This window comes from Nothoprocta perdicaria, unplaced genomic scaffold (assembly GCF_003342845.1).
Source record: "Nothoprocta perdicaria isolate Ctin4 unplaced genomic scaffold, notPer1 scaffold_102, whole genome shotgun sequence".
Classification (NCBI taxonomy): Eukaryota; Metazoa; Chordata; class Aves; order Tinamiformes; family Tinamidae; genus Nothoprocta; species Nothoprocta perdicaria.
The window spans coordinates 290,246-309,303 of NW_020454117.1; the positions used below are offsets into that span (position 1 = coordinate 290,246).

At 44.4% G+C, this 19,058-nt stretch overlaps 1 protein-coding gene across 3 annotated transcripts in view; it reads right to left on the bottom strand.

Moving 5' to 3' along the window:
* PHLDB2 (pleckstrin homology like domain family B member 2) overlaps positions 1–19,058 on the bottom strand; it is a 53,071-nt gene that overhangs the window by 30,967 nt on the left and 3,046 nt on the right. For all 3 annotated transcript variants that reach the window (XM_026041697.1, XM_026041703.1, XM_026041689.1), the window contains exons 2-4: positions 11,663–12,046; positions 9,035–9,178; positions 8,013–8,150 (exon numbers count right to left, since the gene is read on the bottom strand). In XM_026041697.1, the coding sequence (XP_025897482.1) occupies positions 8,013–8,150; positions 9,035–9,178; positions 11,663–12,046 (666 nt within the window). The remainder of the gene's footprint in view (positions 1–8,012; positions 8,151–9,034; positions 9,179–11,662; positions 12,047–19,058) is intronic.

Below are 19,058 nucleotides of genomic sequence, written 5' to 3' on the forward strand. Positions count from 1 at the left end.
CAATAACAAACTTACATTAGTTGCCTGCTTTCTTCAYAGCTTTATCTCTAATCAGAAGAGGATCAGATTTCATATTCAAAGAACAGCAACAAGCAGCATTCACACACAAGCCCAGCACAAACCAGCTTCCCAAGTTTGTTGTTTACATTTTCATGGGCATTTCTCCGCCCATATAATCACACTGGCAAAATGCTGAGCACGAGGGAGATTTTTTCCTTTCATAAACTTGTGAAAATGAGCCAGGGAGCCAACACGTTCAACCACCTGGGCAGTTCCTGCACTGGCTTCTGTCACAAGGACAGAAGCAGCGCTCAGGAGGAGGCTGGACCATGTGCAAACCGCCCATAGCTGCCCATTGCTAGGTGGAGAGCAAAGGAGAGAAAAGCACTGATTTACAGACACAAGGGCATCTGAGACCTTGTATAGAGTGACATTATYGTGAGGCAATTCCCAGCTCTCTGAATGTCTGTGCCCTGCACCCCGCACATTAAGCAAGTCCAAACCAAGTGCGAAGAGCCACTATCAGCGAGTATAAAACTGAGAGTCATGCCACAGATAGCATTACTAATACTCCCCTCTAGAAATGAGAAAGGTATTCCTTTGAGACTGAAAGCGATACCCGTCTGGCCTGTTTATAGCATAGGAAGTGCTCACAGAGCCCACCACCCTGGCTCCTCTCAAAATGTGCAGTGTTCACAGGAAATATCACTTTCAGCACCGAGAGGCATTACATGTTTTGCAGCTGTGGAATTAAGTTCACCCCTATCTCTAATTTTGCATTGGTTAAGGCCACGTAGTTCACACAAATAATGTGATAAATAAATGAACTGAATAATTAGGGTTTTTTTTCCACACAGCTTCTTCTATAAACAGATCAAAGAAAATCCATTTCAAAGGAAAAAGATTAATAACTTGGTAAGCTGTGTGCAAGATCCAGCTACTGCAGGCCTAACCCAACAATGCAAGGTCCAACTGCTGCAGCCCCACAGCTGTCTCTAAGCTGCTTGTTCAATAACATCCAGCGGCCCAGCTGTGAATAACAGACGTGTGTTCAGGCTGCTCCTCCCCGTCTTTCCCACAGGAGCCTGCCCACACCGGATGCTTTTCTGCAAGCAGCTGCTTTCCAGCCCCGGTGACCACTCGGGGTCACATCAGGAGCAGTCTGACCCAGCTCCTAAGGCCGTTTCCACCCGCAGGAGGAGAGCCCAGCGAGGCACCAGCTGATSGCGGTGATCTGCACTAGGAGCCCGAGAGCGGCAGCTGCAGGGACAGGCGGATTTTAAAACTAGGGCTCGCTTGGGTCTTTTTTTTCCATGCTGTTGGGGGGCCAAACTTCAATGAGTTTTGATCACTAAGGAAGGCAGCAGAAAGAAGTGAGGAGCRGTATAAAATTATATTATATCATAAAAATTATAAAATATAAAACAGGAGGAAACACAACCGTTTTACTGGGTCACTGTGAAATGGACTGTCTAGCTCAGTGAACAGGAATCACCCTGCAACATCACAATAACAAATATTTTATTCTTATAATATACGCAATAAAAATGTAAAATAATATAAAATATAGAATAAAAAATGGTATTATCAGAGAAAAAGTGAAACTGCAAAGAAACCTACAGGCCATAAATCAAGAAAACAAATTACTGAACGTTTTTCCATCCAGCAGGCTCTTCTATTTTAAACGTAGAAGTCTGAAACWCTCCAGGATCTTCCTCAGTCCAAGTCACTTGCATCTTGCCATATTTTATCAGAGTAGTCTTAAGTTACAYGGATCTCATTACCCACCAAGCCTCCCACACGCATGCGCCTTCTGTCAAACACGGACTACCCAGTGACAAAACCTTCACAGGTTTTTCTGACAAGCAAGGGGAACATACATAGGTCTTTGGTCCAAAGAGTTTCCTCAACTCACCTTTATGTTATCAACTGCTTTTTTTTTTTTTTTTTTTTTTTTTTTAAATAAGCCCCAGAGAACATTGTCCCCTCCTTTTCCAAAAGTCTACAGCAAATGGGAGCGTCAGCTACAAGCAAAGAAAGGTGCTACAGAAATAATTCCTTTCCGACTGAAAGTGGCGTGATGCTGCAACAGTTTGCTCATTCAGTAAAACATTTGGGAGGAAAGAAAGCAGAAGAGGGAGAAATCAGCGTTATAAATGCACTAATGAAACCAGTCTAAATCTTGCCGACAATATTGAGGAAAGCACCTTGTTCCCTAGCAGAGAGCTGATGGGGAAATGCTGTTTGCTCTTTGATGGTCACTCACAGGGCAGGCAGCTCTGCTGGAGAAAGCTTTGCAGCTGAGACCATCCAGCACTTCCGTCCCCTCGAAAGCATTCCCAAAGCTATGGAATATAAACACCGACAGCTACGGCTGTATATGTGAACGGAGCAGGGCCACACACTACTTTGATTAAAAATAATGTTGAAAAGAAACAGACCCTACTGCACACAATCTGTATACATTCTTCCCCCTCTGTATTTCAGGGCTACTTTACTGCATTCCTTTATCCATTTCAGGAGAGAAGCATAAAACTTCACACGATGCAGTTATTTGTCACTGAATCCTTGTTGGTTTCAGAAAAGAAGGTATTAACACAAAAAGTCAGGTAACACAATATTTCAGGTATAAGAAAAGGAGAATAATGTGATGGGAAAAGGGTGGGGTTTTTTTAATTGCATAAGGAGTTAATTAATTTATCATGTATCACAACAGATTAAGCGGTAATGGAGTTGGTTGGAAAGATTTATTTTTAATGATTTTGTTTCATGTGAATGTGTAAAACTAATGTTAAAAAGCATTTTACATCAGGTTAAGCAATGCCTCTGCTAGAAGTCAAAATCACAACAGTTGCAGGCATAAAATTGTTCCTAAGACCCCTTAAGTATTCCCAATTCTCTAAGCTCATTCTCTGGGCATTCCAATGTTTTATGTTACGGCACAGATAGAGAGACAAACAAAAACTCTTATTATTCTATTGTACCGTTCCTTCATGAACTGAGAGAAGGGGGAAATAATCACCCAAACCAAAACAATTTAAGCAAGAAAATTAAAATTCTRTACAGTCTTCAGGATCTAGATGATAACAAGAGGATTTCCTTTACTGGCTGACCCTTTTCTACTGATATTTCTCTCACAGCTGTCTTAAAAGATATTYTGTGAGATTCAGATTTTTCTCCTTGATTATTCACAATGTTATTTTTCCTCATTAGTATCTCAACCTTATGTGGCCTCCTCAGAACACTTGATCTCACATATTTCGTCTCAAGGAGGTAGCTAGCATTATAGGTGAGATAACTCATTGACTTAATACTTAGATACTTAGATACTTATAGCCATACCTTTGGTGACCAGGAAAGACTATAAAATACTRTGATACATAAATCTGTCAGATTGGGATAAAAACCAACAGGAATTCTGACTACAGAAAAATGGCTCATGAGAGATCACTGGTACACTTAACCGTGACTGCTGATGCCCCTCTTCATTTGGATTACGAGAGCTGCTCTTTCCTTGGCTCAAATCAAGCAAATCTTTGCAGTACCTATTTGGCAAAGAGGGTGAGCTTCAAATCCTTCAGCACTGGGACACTCTCTTAATGACTGAAAACTATTTCCACAAAAATATTTAGACAAAATAAAACGTTTTCCAAAATAAAAAAGAACATGCCATGTTTTTTAGGAGCAGTTAGCCATGCCAGCTGCTCCTAACTTCTGTCGGGAACTTGCTCCTGGAAATGGAAAGCAAACCTGTGTGACAGAAGACAAGTGTTCCAGGGTACGCATTTCTACTGTGACAGAAGGCAAAGGTCCTTGAGAAAAGAAAGAACAGCTTCTTTCCTAAAACTCAGTCTATATCTTCCGTAGGTAACTGTTTGGATGCTCTCTGCCAAAATCCCCATTTAACTATGCTTACTAGCAACAGCACTGCAGCTGAACTCATTACTCATTTGGGGTTATTCCTTTCTATTAGATTCACTAATACATTATTTCTTTTCCCTGCTGTATTACTACTTTCAAGCCCAAGTTATTACTTCCACTTTGAGATGTCAGGTGTGGGAAGACATTGAGTATCACGAATGTGAATTCACCAGACACTCATTTTAAAACTATCCAGACTAAGGAAGCGGTGTATGAACAGAAAGTGCTCTGCAAATACGGAGAACACAAAACTGCGTAAGATTTTCTCCAGCTTCCTCACAGATAAATAGCAATTCTGGACTAAAAGTAATTTCAAGGAAGTCATAATTGTAGACAGCACAGTGGAACTGAGGCGCTCTTTCGCTCAAAACAGTAGTGACATTATTGTGTATGTGCTGTCATTTGACATGATCACTGTGGTAACTGCAGGAAGTGGGGTTTGGATGGCAGGGAAAAAGGGAGATGCCCTGGCCGCCTCACTCGCTCATTCAGTTCTCCCCCAGGCAGCCTGTGCTGAAAATAATTTGGTCAAAAGATACAGGAAAGCCCTCGTGGGAGAGCTTCACGTTGTGTGTGTGGAAGTGGGTCACTASCGACCCTACCCGGCCACACACCCCTCCCCAGTGGTTCCCTCAGCGCTCACCAGCGTTSAGGCCCGGCACGCAGGGCCTGCGGGGGCTCACGGCCTCCGGTAGGTGGGAACGCAGCGAGCCCAGCCGTGCCCCACACATTCACGGCATCCCTGCCCCGTTCACGAGCAAGATGCCGGGACAAAAACGCCGCATCCCAGCAAGGGACTGACCGGCACTGCCAGAGACTAAACTCCCAAGCACTCGCACTAGACACCGGCCCTCTGGTTATCTCGCGCTTTCCTGAAATCTCTTCTTTTCCTTCCTCTTGYAAGGTGCCTGGCACAAGGTGGCCCTCATCCTTTCCCAGTTTCAGTAATATTCTCCTCTATGCCATAGTTCCTCTTTTTGGCCTAGAAAGRCAATGATTATTTTATGTTTTGAAGGGTTAATGCCAGAGTATTCTAAACACTGTCAATGAAGGCCAAAGCAAAAGTATTCAAAAAACATGAAATGAAATAACCAAAAATAGTAAAACTGCCTTAAGAAAGTATAAATACAGCCACACCTCTATGAAACATACATATTGTATACATCTATAGGAAAAGCAAGGGCAGAAGAAGCGAGAGACCTGGGTTATTTGCCTTCTGTCTTCAGGTATACTTTGCAATTAATTCTCAGGCTTCACAAGCACTGCCTTGTTATCCCAAGGGCTAGAAACTTCTTTTATCAACAGGGATTTTAAGACTGCCAAGTCTGGCAAGACCTTGTGCTCTCATCTAAACGTGCCGTGCTAAGCCATAAAGAAAAAGTATGTCATAAAAATAAGTAGAAAGTAGCACAAAGTCTTCCTCTTGCAGGCTATTTAAAGCACCTCCATGGCCCAATAACTCTTTCACAGCCTGTGATGTCTCTTTTCAGGAATTTCCACAAGTTTTTCGAACAGGTGCCTCAGTGCWTCAGGAAGGAACAGGGCCAGGCAGGGGTTTCCTGTCAAACAGGTGCTGAGGGCAGTGACACATTCCAGGGCAGCCTCACGTCTCCGGAGAGGAATTCCAGGGGCAAGTCCCGGCATGTGCTGCACCAGCGCCCTGGCACCCTTGGGTGACTGACACTGATCTACTTTACCTCAGGACAACACCAAAGTGCACAGACAGTTTCATGCCAGGATACATCACCAAAACCAAGGGCACCATTATTATTAAAGGTGAARTATTTAAGCAACTAAAAAAACCACTGTGGCCCCTGCATAGATATGAGAACACTTGCTTTTGCAAGAAAACAGTGCAAAAATTAACATCAGAAAGGGGGCTACTAACAGTCAAAAAGTAAGCCCTAATTCTGTAAAGTTTCAACATTTTAAGTTCAACTTTATTCCAGCAAAAGGCATCACCTAGTGTTGCTACCTGCTCATTGCTTTCCTTCTGGAGGTTTGGCACTGTGCTACTGAAGAGCCAAGATTTTGTCTATCTTGGATCATATATGCAGGATTTGTCACCTCAAACAYACAGATACACAAAAAAAGATTTTTTAAAAAGGGTGTTTTCAGTGAGACTGACCTTGTTTAGCTGTGGGCCTTACGACTGGCATCTGTTTTGCTGTCAGATACTACTTTCTCCAAAACACACCGGCTGCTGCTTTATGATATTTTGCCTGTTCGCTGCAGGTTGTTGATCTCCCACTTTTTCAAATTTACAGCATCTTTTTAGAGAACCTCCAGAACAAAACCTGTGACCTCCCTTCCACTTGGTTTATTTCTGCAAAGATACTTCTAGAATTAACTGAGTCACAGGTTTGAGTCCAGCGCAAGCACKCAAAGACCGAGCTGTTTGCTTAGTTGTTTTGTTTTTCCTATTTTGTAATAGGCAACACAGGAGAAAGGGCTAAAATTACTGTACCTGGTTTGACCAGTGCTGTGCTGCATAATAAAGGAAATGTTTTACGCAAACCTGCCTTTAAACAACTAGTCCTTTTTCTAGGCTGCTTTTCACATTTCAGTTCAACTGGACATTTTTAACTAGACTTGCCATTTTAGTATTTTTAAGTATTACACACTAGTACAATGATGTTCTACATCCTATCATATGATTGCAAGGAAATGTGACCAACCTACACGTTTCAGAATAATTTGCATTAGTTTCACTGAAGCTCGAGATTAAAATAGCAACAATACAAAAGGTGGAAAACATCTCTCGAGTCGAGCAGAGGCATCACTGAAAGCTGCAGTATCGCTGAGGGGAAGGTGAGAGCGAGGAAAGGTGCAGACTGGAAGCCCTGTAAAGTTTAAGCTTAAACTGGACGTGCAGTGTCTTTCATGGAGCAAAGAGGTAAGAGCACCTGATTCTCCTTTTCAGATACACATGGAGCAAGTACAGAAGCAAAACAGTCTTCAGGTTCATAACAGGGTACATAGAAACAGAGGGCAAAATACTAAAAATAAATAAATGAATAAAATAAAACCCACAAGCTATGATGTGTTGAATTAAATGGAAAGTGTGAAAGAGCTAAAAAAGAGTGCAACTTGTTTAAGCAAGAGCAGAGAACACACAACACATAAAAGGCTTCCAATATTTCCTGCAAGTAATAAAAAAGGGATATAAATAGCTAGTTAGAGTTTTTCACAGAAGTGACATGTTATAATTTTGAGCTACAGGAAGGGAATTTTCCTTTAAAAAGGAAATCTATTGCCTGAACATCCTGGAAAAACTGCCTGACCTTGAGATATCAATGGCTGTGGAACACCCTAGCAAGACAGGAACTGCCGGCTGAAAACCCCACAGAGAGAGCCCAGGAGGAAACTATCTCGCTCYGGCTGGAGGATGGAAATTTATCTCACAGTCTCCTTCTCTTTTTGTACTTAAAATCTTTTATCACAGTGCTAGCATATTTTGCAGACATAACCGCATATTTGAGAGCAACTGAATATCCAACTAGACAGGAGAACTAATTAATTCCTTTGACTTAATCCCAGAGAGACTATTCCAGAGTACTAAAATTGTCAGTCAACAGACAAACTAAAACATGATTACTTTAGAACTATGCATTTGACAGACGTCTCATCTTTCATTCTGTATAATAAAAGAGAAAGCCATTTCTGAAACGGCAGCCTTCTTGCATTCTACTCCTTTGCTGAAAAACAAAATATTCTCAATAAATCAAAATATATAACCCGTAGCTTGGAAAAGACTGTGAAAGAGTTCAATTAACACTATTAATACTATTAATACTTTTAAACAGACAACCCTTCTCCAAATCCTGGTAGATTCTTTGTTAATCTAAAATATCTACACTGTAGGTCAGATCTCCTTACTTAAGCATACTGTATTTTGCTTGCCAAGCATGCATTGGCAAACAAGACCATTAAGAGGTGTTAAGAATGAGAGAACTATTTTCTTCTGCATGGCTGAAATAAATTTACTTATACATGCTACTTCACAAAACAGCCTCCTCCATCAATTATATAAATGTATTTTTAAGGTCAAAATAAACAGAGAATACAGGTAGCTAAAACAGTTTGGTTACCTTTGTCTTTTCACCAATAACATTTCTCTCCAGCTCAGCAATTTTCCTGTTTAGATGATCCAAAATTTCCTTCTCTTTCAGAAGCTCTGTTGTTTCAGATTTCTGTTCCCCATCCAAAAGGGCACATTCCATATCCAACTAGGAACACAAAACATTTTTCAGACGCTATCCAGAATAAAAAGAAATTCTTGACACACACATGTTTTTTTTTTTCTGGGGGAAGGGAGTGAGTTGGTGATTATTCACAACACAGAAACATCAAAAAAAAAAAAAAAGTAGTATTGATCCCACAGAAAAAAGGAAAAAAGTTTAAAAAGCTCATAAACCTGGGGGAAAAAGTAAAACTGCAACATACAACATCGCAAAACAAAGTCCAAAAGCAACTTTAGTCTGAGGATTCTTTTTCCAAAACTTTTACTTTTCTAACTCTTCTCCTCTGGGCATCCTCCCGTTTGACACTACCCCAGCTATCTGTGCCCAGGCTCTGTGTGAGCCCCTTTGGGAACAGCTGTTTCTTTCCTGTTGCTGATAATTGGAGTAAGCACAGCCTAAATGCCTGGCCAGCTTAGCCTTCAACTGTGAGATTCCAGGAGTCAAGAGGGCCGCATAACCTTGTCATGTAAGGACAAGGAGGATAAAAAGGAAGCTACTGCACTTCCTTTCCCTTTGAATGGTCACAGGAGATCCCACCGTAAAACTCCCCAATGACACAAAGTATTTTGATCAATGGAGTGATCACTCTACTAGCAAGAGTACTGGAACTCCATTTAGGAGGATAATGGTTACAGCTGGGAAAGGCCAGAGTGTTAGAGTGATCTCCTTGCTAGGGAAAAATAACCCTGCTGGTAGAAGACTACCATGTAATATTATTGTGTACCTAATTTGAGTGAAAACGCAGAGAATCTGAAGGGTTAATTTTCTGAACATGCCTCAGTTTCCTATACACTTGTAGAACGTATCAGATGTGTGCTATGAGACACATTCAACAAGCAAGGCATTTAAAACCAAAACACACTTCATACCTCTCTTGAGGACTCATCCATCTGGTCATTTAAATCCTTGATCTTCTGTTCAAGTTCCTCCAAATTATTCAGGATTGCTACGCGCTCCTCCTCCAGGCGCCCAAGCTCCTGCCCTCTTTGCTCTTCACTTAGGCACTCTGGTACCTGCAATCACACGTTCCAGAGACTTGTTTTGTTGGAGAGACACTAAGCCCTGGGTCTCCTTCTCCCCTTTCATACTCCGTTTTCTTTAGACAAGTACTGTATTGCCCGTTCTGAACCGGTTACAAGTTTCAAATCCATTGTTTTGCTATTTGTATACTTACTGTGCAAAAGAAACACAGTGCTTTACTTGCACACACCGCAAGTAAATGCTGTACTGAATAGTAAATACTCTTCATACTCTAGGAGCTATTAAAATCTACCACTAGACAATATTTTACATGCTGTACTACTTAGRTTGCAAAAAGTCCAATTTTCCCTCATGAAAATAGAATAGATGAAGATACTTTTCCTGTGTTTTTAACTGTGTATACAACAAAAGCCAAGATGCAGAATACAACTTTTTTTTTAACCAAAGATGGCATCTTTCATAAAGCAGAGACAAAACTCGGTCCTCTCTCCTAGCTAGCACTGATGGAAGGAGCATCCCTAACATCACTCTCTTCATTTCCATTTACGTATTAGATGACAATGACAAGAACAAAATAAAATTATTAAGAAAGTATTTTGACCTTATTATAGCAACCAGGAAAGGCTGTATTAAAGAGAGCATTGTGTTTCAGAAGCTTTCTTCATGTTCACCTGACCCCGGGGACCTGAGGCTCCTTGTGTGACCACCTGTGTGGGGCTGCATGTGGGGCTCYGCGCTCCCCACTCGAGCACAGGGCCATGCTCAAAAGCAGCTCAGCTCCTGTTCTGAGCTGAGCAAACCTTAACACGTGCAAACCTGACCCTGATGTTTTGAAACTAGGAGCCGCGTTTCACTAGCGCTGTTGCTTGCTCCTGTTTTCCTCTGGCTGTAGCTGGACACCCTTCACACTGCGTGGATGGTATTCCTTGATTAGCATTAGTAATCCTAGCAGGAAAGCTTCCTTTTGTCCGGTATCCTGTTCGGATAATGCTGACATAACATCTTCAGTTTCCACTTCCCAACAGGGATCTAAAATAGCATCTCTGACTGGGATGAAGAATGTAACAGACACGAATGTGAGAGAAATGCAAGAGCAGGGTAACAGGGTAATGAAATGACCTGGCAACTTTCAAATACACGAAGCACGGGTAAGGTTAAGTAAAGGCATAATAGCAGCTTTCTCTCTTTTTTACACTGAACAACTCAGCACATTTCCAGAAAAACATCCTTCTGTAAGATAAAACATTCTTCTATTACTTCTCTCTCTCTCTCCTTTTACTTGCACTTCTGTGGAACATAAGCACGTATGTAAGTTAAACACAAATAAAATTTATGTTAGACACGCAATCATACTGAATATATCATACTGTATATAGACTCTTGCAGTAACAAGAAGAAACATAGAAAATATTGTTAATACGTGCGTTGTTAAACAGAAACCTGCTACTGTGGCTCTACTTCTCAAGATCTTCATTCTACTTATTGGTTACAGCTCCTTAATGCAAAGCCTACCAGCAGATCCTGCTGCAGGGCTTGTCTAACACATGAGAACTAGGGCTCTGATCTGAAAACAAATCTAAAGCCTTTCCCACTCCACCAGCTAGGCCGCTGCTTTCTTAGCTGAAGGGAAGACCTCCAGATGGCAACAGATGGAAAACCTCTACACAAATCAGAAATCCCATGTTTCAATTGTCAGGAATGCTCTTAGTTCACTTTTCAAAGGACAACTCCCTTTTCACAGCAAAACTGCAGCAAATGTAGGAATTGCTCCGGAGGGCCAGGAGGGAGGCGGCCACAGCCGCTCCGTGAGGCAGCAGCTTGGGTCCCTTCCAGGGGAGGTGGCCAGGGCAGTAAATTCAGCTCCAGCAACAACTCTTGTCCCTCCTCACAATTATTCTAGCCCACCAGCAAGAATCCACCCTCCTCTCTCTACAGAAAAAGAGGAGTCTCAGCTGGGAGGAAGTGGCAGAACTTCCCGCTTCTGGCAAAGCTCCACAMAGTAATAGCTCAAAATAGGACTTCTGAAACATTGTTATCTAGGTAGCTTTAAATTATTAAATCATTCTCCCCTGGAAAACAGAAAAACCTCTCCCTGGTCAATACATGCCTTGGAAAAAAAAAAAAAACTCCCAACATAAATAGGAAGGAACTTCCAACATAAATAGGACTCCACAGCCTCTGCCCAGGGAGGTTGTGGAGTCTCCTTCTCTGGAGGTCTTCCAAACCCGCCTGGATGCYGCCCTSTGCCCCGTGCTCTGGGTGTCCCTGCTGGAGCAGGAAGGTTGGACTAGATGGTCTCTAGAGGTCCCTTCCAAAAACATTCTGTGATTCTGTGAAATAGCTTGTATTACAGCAAATGAAATAATCACTATTTCTGGTGGTGGCTACAAAGCTGGATGGACTCTGGGACAAAGATTCCTACCTAAACCACCCTGACTGCAAACCCTGCTTTGAAAACTGACTTCTCTAGGAGAATTTCAAGTCTGCAGTATTTCTTTCCACATGGTGTTTGTTACCTTGGGTGTGATACTCAAGTAGGAAGATTCAGTGGAATCCTTCAGGAAGCCGGAGGCAGCAGCAGGGGAGGCCTTCATGGTTTCACTGAAGTGTTCATCACCTTTCAGCCCTCTGGAGGGAAGGAAAGCACCAGCACTGCGACTGTGACTGCTCAGCTCCGAAAAGTCTGAGTCACTTGCAGATGATTTCAGGGGGGTTCTGAACCTCGATTCCRGATTCAGTTGTGAATCTTCGAACACTGAATCTTCATCCGATAGCTGCAGTTTTTCAAGTTCTTTGTTAATTTTCTGAACATCAGCAACTGTGGTAGATGTAGCCGGGTCACCGTCAGGTTTGGAGTATTCTGCGCACAAGTTGAGGATGGTCTCCAGCCGCTGACGCTCCTAGTGAAAAGAAGGATATATCACAAAATCAAAACTACATTTTTTGTTTTCTTTAAAAAAAAGGAGGGGGGGGAAGATTACAGTCATGCAATTCCATGTATGCCTCTAACAATTAAAGATRATAAATAGATTCATGTAAATAAGTACAGTATCACTTGAAGACCAAAGGTAACATGCATGAAAACTCTAAAAAATAAAAGTATGTTCCCCATTTACCGTAACATGTGCTGACATTTACTTCTCTTTCCAATGTAAGAGATTAATATTAATATTGTTTATTCATGCTGCTTTAACCAAACTCGATTTCTGTGTTCCCTTAGCTTACTTTATAAATTGGTAATTGTTCCACTTTGTACTTTAAGCTTTGTTCTAAACGCTTTGCACTTTATGCTATACTCCTACTGAACTGCRAAGCACTGCAAAGGTCTTCCACAAACTCATTTCTCTCTGATTTTGGAGGATTTTCTGTAAACTTTGATTCCCTTGAGGGGGCAGGGGAATTAATCCACTTTTGAAACACCCTGTTCAGATCTCTGCAAGCATGAATGCAGCATCACAGCTAAAACGCAGCATGTGTTGAACGTACCAAAAGGGGGAAAATATTTACCAGTTACATCAAACTCCACAGAGATTCAAACTAACATTTAAGACTTAAGAATCTGAAAAGCTGTGTCTGTTTTGACCTGACATGCTCCAAGTTCCAGTAAACATTTAATTCCTGATTTTTTTTTAATCTCTATGATACTTAATGAAACGGATTTAAATGCTCCACTTGATTGATTTTATTTTATGCATAACTTCCTTTAACTTGTAGATTAGCTCAAACTATTTGAGTTTCTCATTCCTAAGGCATGCTTGCTTCTGCATAATGTTACGTGTCTTTTGCTAAAGGGAAAAAAAATATACATTGAAAATTGCTTACCATAAGCCTATTGAAAATTCCGCAGGAAAAAAACGTCACTATGAAAGTTCCACGCTTGACATCGACACCTCTACTAATTATCACAATTCTTATTTCTAGAAAGTCTCTGATTTGTAATCATGTTAAAAATAAAGCCCCAAGGAAACAAATATCACCCTCCTTCCCCCTGAACCACTGTAGCAGCGTTCAGGTTTCCAAGGTCTATCTGGCAATGCATTTTCAAACAGGATTTGCCAAAGGCTACTTCTTAACGATGCTAACCCCCTAAATGCAGCAGCAAGTGGCAGCAAGAATCAAGCAGGAGTTAGGGCCGTGCGTGTTGCCATTTTCCCCTTAAATAAACCACTGGGGCTCTACCACCCCACAGCAGGCTGCAGCCCTCAGCTGGACACTTCCSAAGGACCTCGAGCCCATCTGCTTCCAACTGGAGCAGAGTGGGGAGCCAGAAGCTTTGCCTTCAAGCAGYGCCGCTTCCCCACGTTTGCCCTGCAGGTTGCTTGCACCCGTCTCTGAAGCCACCTGGAACAGCACAGCCAGAAAGAAGCTATGGAAATTACCGAAGCSCTGGGCAGCTTTGGGGAAGCAATTCCTCACTCAAAATTTCCATGAAATATCTGCTTCAGCAGATGMTCCAGAGATCCGTCAACCCCCAACGAACCTAATGCCAGCGGCCCACACCTTGTTCCCACCACGCATCTATCCCCGGGCTGCTCTCCTTCCCCTCCAGAGCTGCCATCCTCCCTCTCACCAAGGCTTTTGGCCACGCGAGCCGAATCCCAAAGYGCCGGGCAAGTGCTGGCTTGGATCTGCGGGAATTGCGCGGCTGGCCCTGCTGTGACAGCACCGGGCCTGGCCCCATCACTCCATCCTCACAACACTTGCGGAAGGGAGGCACAGCGTGAGAACATAAACCACCATGCCCCCCTGCAACAACACATCTATCGCTTCCCACCCTGCCCAGCCCCTKTTCCTTCAATAACAGCAGGAAAAAGCAGGCTTTAAATTGCAACTGCTGCTTCYCCTAGCCAAAATGCTACGGGAAGAAGTTGTGAGTGCAAACGTATCCCTTCGTGAGATTCCTTCTTCCCTCCTAAAGTCTCACATAGTTGGGAAAACTTAAAAGCTACAGGGAAAGCTCTGTCAGTCTCCAAAAGATTGCCTATCACCTTYCGGACACATTGCAGCAATGCCGCTGCCTCGCGCTTCTGTTTGGACGTGCCGGGAGGCTCAGGGACAGGAAGCTCCGGGGCTATTTTCTGTGCTCTCTTCTCATCACTTCACCTCAGCCAGCTCATTCCAGCACACCTGCATTTAACTGTTCCTGTGAAAATGTGTGAGTCCAGGAAMGCACCCTGGCAACGAGAAAATGCAGAAACGGCAGCAGGTGGAAAATCCACGCAGAGATTTTACAAGAAATCCCAGACGYGCCCACTGTGAGGCTGAGCACAGCGGAGAGGAACAGTGTGGCAAAAGAAACGGGATGGGCTGAATTGGTTCTGGGGGAAAGGAGGGGTGTTGACTCAAGCCCCAAGCAATTTTACCCTCTTGCAGGGTATTTATTCATAGAATGGCTTTTCTACTAAACTAGAGCATCTCCAGGGATTCTCTTTGGATCTTCTAGCAGTTCTGAGAAGGGCTGCCCAGGGGTGCAGCACTGGCTGCTTCAGCCCTGTAGGCAGTGGCAGAGCTACCTGCTGTGTATGAACAGGGAATGCAGGTGCAGGAGGAGGATGGGATGAGGCCGAGTAACAACCTCCTCTGCCACCGATAAACAGTGACATCAAGAGACCTCTGTGGCACACTGTGAAGAAAACCACCCTGAACCAGCAGAGATAAGTAACTCCCCCGTTCACAGCAACCACGTCAATGATGCCGGCGTTTACTCACCTGCTGCATGTCACATTCACAGGCTTTACAAAAGCAAAGAGGTGACGTCAACYGTGGCGAGCAGGAAGCTTTTTAGATAAAGGGCCATTAGCAGCTTGCACGACCCAGCACCTCATTAAATACACAAGGGCTGTCTCGATCCCGTGTGGCCAACGTAGACAAGAATTTGGGCTGACCAGGGCTGCCTTGCTCTGAAGGGGAGGCTGCTGCTGCTGCTGCTGCTGTGTCCCAGCTCTCAACACCAGCCCCTGTCCAGTGCTGCTCTTTAAAGACCTCATGCCCAGGCCAGCTAGCAGCCTCACAGCGTAAGCGCAGGGCAGCAGCCAAAGAGGAGGGGATAGACAGGGAAGGATGGGAGAAGGCAGCGGGACAAACCTCCCCAAACCTTCTCTCTCTCTAACACCTGCAGGGTGCCACGGTCACGAGGCTGGCGAGAGGCTTCGCTTTCCTTTCAGTTTTTTTAAGGCACCGGTGATTTCACATTTGTCAGATACCAAGATAGAAACCTATTTCACAGCTACACTTTCACATGGGTGTGAGAACAGCCCCATGGCTGCTCTTCCCCGTCTCTTCCCTCGGCTTTGTACCAGTTTCTCACTTCAGCCTCGCAGATTTCGTTGTTTCCGGTCCCTGTTTTGCTGCCTTTGGCCTTACAGCTCCGAGCTCGTGGGAGCCAACACCAGGGGGAGGCCTCAGCGGCGCCGTCCTGGTCCCGTCCCCGCCATCCCCACACGGACACAACGGAACGGAGGGACGGGAACGGGCCAGGGCACAGCTGAGCCGGTCCCAGGCAAGCGCAGCGCGGAGCTGCTGCAGAATCGGACCAGCGCTGCCGGAGCGGATCCAGCTCCTGGCGAGGCAGCGGCAGCAGCTCCCCAAATCCCCGCGGGCGCCGCGAGGAATCGCCTTTCAGCGCCCAGAGGCGCCCGCCCCGCTCGCTCGGCCCAGCGCTGGCTCGGGCACCGAATCACGGGATGGCTGAGGACCGATGGGCCTCCAGGGATCATCTAGTCCAAGCCCGCTGCTCCTGCAGGGACACCCAGAGCACGGGGCACAGGGTGGCATCCCATCCAGGCCTTCTGCTCCTACGGGACTTGTGCAGACACTTATTTTTAAACCACACTAAAGTTAACACAAAGCACAAGCACAAAAGCTTGTGCTTTAAAGCACAAGTTTTAGCATGATACCTACTTAAGTTCTGTAAATAAAATCAGTTCTACCGAAACRGATTTTTGTCTGGCCCATCCTGTTCCATTCGATAAAACATAGTTGCAAAAATTACATATATATATATATACTTGAAATAAAACAATACATCTATTTGGACATTAATTATTCACCGTATTTTGGAGAAGTTAAACTAAATCCATACTTCAGATAATCAAGGATGCTACAGAAATATTTTGCTTAAAAAAAAAAAAAAGAAAAAAAGGTATGACATTCACGCTTTTACTAAATTAAGTTGTTGTTAAATAGCCATTCTGTAACAGTAGAAAAAAATGTCAGATATTAGTGGTAGAAAAAAAATCTTGATCTAGCCTTTATTTATTCCTCTAGAGAAAGAGAGTAAGACTTTAGTCACTTATGCTCTTAAGCACAGCTTGGATACTGCATAATTAAAGGATCTATAAAAAGATACACTGCCAAAATAAATTTTAAAGCATGCATGTGAGATTTTTCAAGCAGRGTAGGTGATCAATCGGCTCTATAAGCTCTCTTATCCATAGTTTTAAAGCTAAACCACTTTGGAAAGACCAAAATTTCCCTCGCAGGAGGATAGCATACAAAATTGTACAGAATCAGTGCTAAATACTTTACAGAATATGGGTAGCTTTGTGTCATTTGCTGTGTAGAGAACAATGCTGAGAAAATARTGCTGAGCTGACTGTGGGAAGAAGACAAAGGAAAAAAACATTCCTCAAACTTGTCATTGCTCTGAGAAGCTGAAACTTCTCCAAGTATAAATCTTACATGTAGTAAAACTATAAACACATGTTTACAGATCCATACAGCTGGCTGGCCAATGCAAGATATCGTTCAGCTCCAGCCCAAGGAATCCTTAAATATCTAGCACCATCTAGGGGAAATACATGGCGCTGCTTAAACACCACCCCCGAGGCTGGAGCTATTCAAAAGSGGGGTAGCAAACAAAGCGGACGCCTGTGCGAACGCAGGTCTGTGTCCTGCCCTCCCCGCGCTCCTCCCGGGCTGTACAGAGCAGCCCTCGCTCAGTTCCAGGAGCTGCTACAACTGGGCTTTGCGTTCAGACAGGAAAAAAAGGGGGTTCATCTCCTTTTAAGGAGGAATTCCAATCACACGGAATCACAGGATGGTTGAGGTTGGAAGGGATCCCTAGAGATCACCTAATCCAACCTCCCTGCTCCAGCAGGGATACCCAGAGCACGGGGCACAGGGCGGCATCCAGGCGGGTTTGGAAGATATCCAGGGAAGGAGACTCCACAGCCTCCCTGGGCAGCCTGTGCCAGGGCTCTGGCGCCCTCACAGGGAAGAAGTTCCTCCTCACACAGAGATGGAACTGCCTGTGTTGCAACTTACACCCACTGCCCCTTGTCCTGTCACTGGCCACCACCAAGAAGAGCTCGGCCCCTTCCTCCCTACATTCCCCCCTCAGCTACTTACAATCACTAACCRAATCTCAGGGAAAACAGACCACAGCGTGCAAGTTTTCTGTGCTGTATCCCTGCCCTGGGCTAACTTTAGGAACAGCTCACCCTGACTTCCACTTGTTTAAAACTTGTATAAGCAGCCCCACACCAAGACCGRCTGCCTGGGCAGCCCTGCTGGAGAGGGAGCCCAAGGAGCCTCTCGTGGATCCAGCTTTGCTGCTGGAGGAGCACCCTTCGGGCAGCCCACCCGCTCCCCCGGCTGTGCAGAGGGGCTGGGATAGGAACGCTGGTTCCTGGCGTTTCTCAAGCCACGGATGCGAGCAGGCCGGCCACCTAAGTGACGCTGGCGCTCTGCTAGTTTGGGTAAATCTGCCCATAAAAGGAAAATCAAAGACACCAAACACACATGGGTACACATAACTTCTCTGTGCAAAGGTAACAAATGCCCATGCTTAAAAAGCAAACCAAGCACAAGTTTCCCAGATTTCACAAGTAAATCTCACAGAATAATTTCTACGGAAAGAAAAAAGACACCACCAAGGGCGGGCAGTCAGCTAAACTATAACGTGTGCAGGCCCAAAGCTCAGAGGTGAATTGTGGCTGGCAAACACAACACCCTAAACTCGCTCTCCGTCCGCACCGGTGCAAACCAAGCTCCACGTCGTGCCTGGGCTCTGCAGCAGCCTGACCCTCTAAAACCAGGGCCACGCTTCCGATACGGCTCTCCGAACAGCCCTCCACTCTTCTTCCGCCTACGTTGCTCCAAAAGCACAACGCATACGAGCCAAAAACGGTATAAAAATAGACCGCATTTCCCCGGCTGTTTATCTACGAGCTGCTCCCCCGGGACTTACACTCCTGAGCACCCATTTTTGCTGTTCAGGGGCATGGCTCTGCTTGTGTCCTGTCCCTAGGAGCAGGCGCGCGCAAAGCCAGGGCGCCTTCGCCTCTACCCATGGCCTGTCCCAGTGAGCCCGGGCAGGGCTGCCCTCTCCAGACTCCAGCTGGATACACAAAGACTCCCTTGGGAGGGCTCAGGGGCTCTGGACACTGAGAATGCCCAAACCAAAGCAAACAGGTCAGGCACAACGGGCTGGTGGGGGCTCCTGGATGCACAGGAAGACAGTGAGCGCTTAGAAATACGCTCYTTGCTCACATACATCTGAGATCTAATTTTGTGGGTTATTCCCTCWTACTCCTTCACCACTGATGAGGTGGTGCCCTGATTATTAGCTCTTCGACTGCAGAAAACAAGGAAAAATAACACTCAGCAGGATCCTGGTGAGAAGGAAGGACGTGCCTTCCTGTTTAAACTATATGCAACAAATAAAATTTGATCTTATTTAAAAAAAAAGAAAACCCACACTGGGTAAAAAAAATAAAAAACAGACAAACTCTCTTGCTAAAGTATCAGGACTTGAAAAAAAATTGTCCTGGGAACTGAGGAAAGAAAATACATCCACATATAACATACAATATGTATGTTATACATCTAATAAATGTCAGGGCAAATTTTAGCATTACTGGTTGTGGAAACAACCCCCTAATGGCTGCAGTCCCTCACCACAAAAGAGTT